This window comes from Alosa alosa, chromosome 19 (genome assembly GCF_017589495.1).
Source record: "Alosa alosa isolate M-15738 ecotype Scorff River chromosome 19, AALO_Geno_1.1, whole genome shotgun sequence".
NCBI lineage: Eukaryota > Metazoa > Chordata > Actinopteri > Clupeiformes > Clupeidae > Alosa > Alosa alosa.
The window spans coordinates 9,045,728-9,050,727 of record NC_063207.1 but is presented as its reverse complement, the minus strand read 5'-3'; the positions used below and the strand labels follow the sequence as shown (position 1 = coordinate 9,050,727).

The 5,000-nt window shown below is 45.0% G+C and overlaps 1 protein-coding gene across 1 annotated transcript in view; it reads left to right on the top strand.

The window, feature by feature from the left end:
• gfra4a (GDNF family receptor alpha 4a) overlaps window positions 1-5,000 on the top strand; it is a 38,647-nt gene that overhangs the window by 16,291 nt on the left and 17,356 nt on the right. The window contains 1 exon segment of the mRNA XM_048228297.1: window positions 3,076-3,210. Coding sequence (XP_048084254.1) covers window positions 3,076-3,210 — 135 coding nt within the window.

Below are 5,000 nucleotides of genomic sequence, written 5' to 3'. Positions count from 1 at the left end.
TGTTAGCAGATAACTGGACCACACTAGGACATAATCATAATTGTAATGGAAATAGCGGCTTCTCTTTTTGAAATGTAGTCCAAATTTCCATCAAACATAAGTTTAAGTACCAATAAAATTTCCACATATAATTTGAGCAACATAGCAACTCATATAAATTCGAGAACTTAACCATTAAAGTTTTCCATCAAACTTTTGTCCACTCCGACACATTTTCCATATATATGCTATAAAAGTACATTATATGATGATGCAACTTACTTAACCAGTCTTATCTTAATGGCGTTAACCCATTTGAACACACATTTATCATTAAAAATATACATGTCTAAGAATTGGCAATGATCAGTTGCCATGACTTTTTTATATATTTTAACGGATCCAGATTAAACAAAAACAAATCATGATATGTCAAGGAGGTTTAATTTTTTGACCTCGTGTAACAAAGCGCTCTGAAGCTGAAAGGAAAATAATCTATGTGTGCACTGCAGAGGGATACTCAAAGCCATTTCTTAAGGGACACCAGGCAACGTTTTTGTGTTAATTAATCATCTTCGTAAGTCGGTATGGTTAAATGAGTCATTACGGGTGAATGAAGGCTCTCTCGCCCGCCCCTACTGACTATAGGAAGAATATCCCACTTGCAAGTTCGGTGTATCCTACCCGCCGACCGAAGCAGGATCAGTTTACAGCACAGAGGCAGGCTAACGAAACGCTAGAGATTGTTGCAAACGTGTGTATAATGGCAGAGCCGGCGAAGAAGCAGCGAAAACCATTGGCGGAAGACGCAAAGAAAAGGAAAAGAGCTTCAGACCGAGCAAGGGGGAGTTTCGTAGAGAAAAAGCATCAGGCTTGCCTGGTGCCCCTTTAAGGGACAAGAGCATTTCCACATTCCCTATTGCAAGTATTCTACTATAGCAAACTCTCTTTCTCTTTCTCTCTCTCTCTCTCTGTGTGAATGGGTTTGTGTGTGTGTGTGTGTGTGTGTGTGTGTATGTATGTGTATGTTTATGTGTGAGAGTGCATTTACACTATTTGTTTGTTTGCTTGGGACAGATGCATAGCTGAGCATGTGCACTGTCCATGTGGAATACATTTAAGTGGTGAGAGGTACAGTATGTGCGCTGCCTGCTCAGGTGAAAGTGGTCAACTGCTCCCAGGTGACGGGCTGTCACATGGCTCGCATGTGCTCTCCTACATTTGACATGTGACCTCAAAGGCGCTCTCCTGACAATCATCGCCAAGGTTACAGCAATCACTATGACAATGTCCAGGAGAAGAACAGCACACTAAGGAGCCTGAAACCAGACCAAGGAAAAGTAGATCCACATATTGAGGAAAGACGGTAGAAAATAGTCTATGTGTTGTAGAAAAAATAAAGAAAGTGTGAAAAGGTGAAAAGACTAAACAGGAAACAACAAAAGGGTAATAAATCAGAGGTCGGTTGAAAAAGAGAGAAAGAAAGAGAAAGAGAGAGAGAGAACAGCTGACAGGAGCACGAGGAAGCCAGTGAAAGAAGCAAGAAGGGCACATTGTGTTGTATGTCCTCGTTCTTCCGCCAATACAGATAGTTTGGGGGCCGATCCACCGGGAGCCGCGGATGTTGTTCTGTTGTGTTTGGGGACAAAAGGAAATCAATGTGTTTAAACGAGTCCTCTCAGCTCCTGCCCACTCCTGCCCACCCCTGCCTCGCAAGCACCTCTGCTGCTCTGCTGCCCGTCCACCCCCCGCCCCCGACACACACACCACCCACCCCCACCTCCGCCTCCACCCCCCGCCCCCGACACACACACCACACACCCCCACCTCTGCCCTCACCCTCGCCCCCCCCGACACACACACACACCACCCACACCCACCTCCGCCCCCACCCTTGCCCCCCCGACACACACACCACCCACACCTGCCCAATCCTTCTCCCTACCAACGCCTCTCCCGCGCTCCGGCAGTTTTTCAGAGCACGCTCCAAGCGAGAGCCTTTCAGCCACACAAAAGAAACAACTCCTGTCATTTTCCCCCTCAGACGGACAAAGGATCCATCATCGAAGGGCACAGTAGGCAACAGTGCAGAGAGAGGGAGAAACACAAGGTAGAGAGAGATACAGAGAGAGAGAGAGAGAGGGAGAGAGAGAGAGAGAGAGAGAGAGAGAGAGGGAGAGGGAGGGATGGAGGAACAGAGGGTAGAGACAGATTGAGAGAGAGAAAGAGAGATACAGAGAGAGAGAGAGAGAGAGAGAGAGAGAAAAGAGAGAGGGAGGGAGGGAGTAACAGAGGGTAGAGACAGATATAGAGAAAGAGGGAGAGAGAGAGAGAGAGAAAAAAAAAGTAAAGGCGGGCTGGCGGAGGGTGGTGGGGGTTGGGGTGACAGGGGGGGGGGGGGTTGAGTGATAAAGCGCAGGCAGGCTGACTGGCCCTCTGTTCCCGGCCCACTGATAGTGTGGCCCTTTTAACATCACAGGCTTTCGGCCCTCTCCCAAGTTCAAGTGATTATCCCTCAATGCGGAAAAAAGCCTTTCCCGCATCACAGCTTGAAAAAGCTGAGTTGCTCTGCAGTCTATACAAGTAAGAAAGTACCACACTGCAGTACACAAACAAAGGATTCAGTGTGTGCGTGTGTGTGCACGCACGTCAGTGTGTGTGTGCGTGTCAGTGTGTGTGTGCGTGCGTCAGAGTGTGTGTGTGTGTGTGTGTGTGTGTGTGTGTGTGTGTGTGTGTGTGTGTCTGTCTGTGCGCGTACGTCAGTGTGTGTGTGTGTGTGTGTGTGTGTGTGTGTGTGGGTGCGGGTGCGCGTACGTCAGTGTGTGTGTGTGTGTGTGCACGCATGTCAGTGTCTGCTCTGGTCTGTTACCTCTCCATCGAGAGTTACTGTCTTCAAGTATTTTTGTCTCTTTAATCATCTTTTAATCATCTATCTCTATCCTTCTCTCCCTTCATCCTCTCTCCCTTCATCCCCATTTCCCCATCTCTCTTTTCCCTTCTTTCTCTTCATTTCTCCATCTCTCTTTTCCCTTCTTTCTCTTCATTTCTCCATCTCTTTTCTTCTCCCACTCTCCCCCCTTCTCTTTCCTCCCACAGGGAGTACCATCACTCCTAACTATCTGGACAACACCACGTCTAACGTCGGGCCCTGGTGCTCCTGCTCGGCCAGTGGCAACCACCGCGAGCAGTGCCACGACTTCCTCAGCTTCTTCCACAACAACGCCTGCCTGAGTGAGTGACAGCTGTCAGTCATCCTGACTCGTCAGTCAGCTTATGGCCGACATTCTCTCTTTTAGCGTGTTATAGGCTTTCCTTCAGAGCTGTTCTTAATACGTTGAGCTGTAGTCACAGTAAACACTCCTTTACAACAGTTCATCTTGGCACGTACATCAACACACACACACACACACACCCATGGCACTCATTCAGAAATGGCCACATTCAGGAGGACCTCAGGAATGCCAATTGGATGTATGTACTGTACACCTACTGAAAACTAAGCCATTTCATGTCAATACAGTTGCTAATTCTCAGCTACACACAAAACGTTCTCTTAGAAATACAACCATTGGTGAACCAATGATTGTGTAGACAAAGTTTATTCTTTACTCTTTTCTTTATTAATGATTATCTTAACATTAATAATCTTTACATTATTAATGATTAATAGACCAGGTAGAGTAGAGAGTAGAGTAGAGTAGAGTATAATTTATTTATCCCGAGGGAAATTAAGGTGTCCAGTAGCATACATACATAAATACAGAATAGAAAAACACAAAGACATTACACTCATCATTGCACATACGTTCACCATACAGCACACGCTTACATACATCTAGCCAAAGTCAGATCTATCACACATACACACACACACACACACACACACACACACACACACACAGCTGTGGTTGTGATGAGAAGAAAATAGTGGTTCATCACATGTGCCATAGCTGAGTGGTACATAGCAAGAGCAGCTAGCTAGCAAGAGGTGCACAAAAGGCTCTTTCTGTGCGCTCATTTATTTCCGGTGGAAATCTACAGTAACATCTTCTATTATATTCTGCCCCCTACACTCCAACACTGAATATCTTGTTTGCCCAATAATAACAATTTTAACACACACATAAATCCTTCTTTGCCGTAACATGCTGATTCCCTAGTGCAACACCCAACTGGGTCGGAAAAAGTACTACACTACCCAACACCATAACCTGTAAAAGCTGGTAAAACAGAGCCTTTGATTGGGATGATAAAAACTATTTTCTCATCTCGACAGTTGAATTTACTCAATGGAAATGGAAGTTAGTCATCTTCTTGTGTGAGATTAAAATAGAAGCATGTCAAACTATCATTAGGCTGCAAATGTTGAAAATGTGTACGTTTGAAAGGGCTCATGTGATAGTAGTTCCTTCACTCGGAATTTTAAATATGTACACAGTCTGGTACCTTGGCCTTTTTTTAATTTTTCTGTTAGTTTTTTTGCTCGAAATGATATGTTGTATGTTTATGAGTCACGTCGTAGCTGGTTAGCCTAAGGCATGGTCTAAAACTCTTTATATACAGATTTTTCCAGACATTGATTGGAGAAATGAATGGGAAACTTACTTCCGGAAACTAAGCTCTCTCGGAGGAGGGGCGAGACTGTTGAGTTCAATTATATGGATATGTCCAGGATAAAGATGGACAGCTTTGCCAGACATTCAGTGAACAGCTCAGATAGAGGTATTGATCAGCTGATGAATGCAAAAGTGCCAGAAGTTATCACTCTTGTGCTGGACAACTTTTTCTGACCCCTGACCTGGAAGTGGGATTTGGCTTCTATGGTAAGGTCGTGCCTAATGGCTGAATTACACCCATGGAAAAATCTTTTACCAACCCCATTCACACAGATGTCATATTGCTTAATAATAGCACATAAAGACAGCATCCTTGGGTCACGGCTGTCATATTGCCAATACTTCTCACCTTCAGAGCACTTAATCTTAACAAGTGTATCAGCAGCAGAAATTCATCTATTCAGG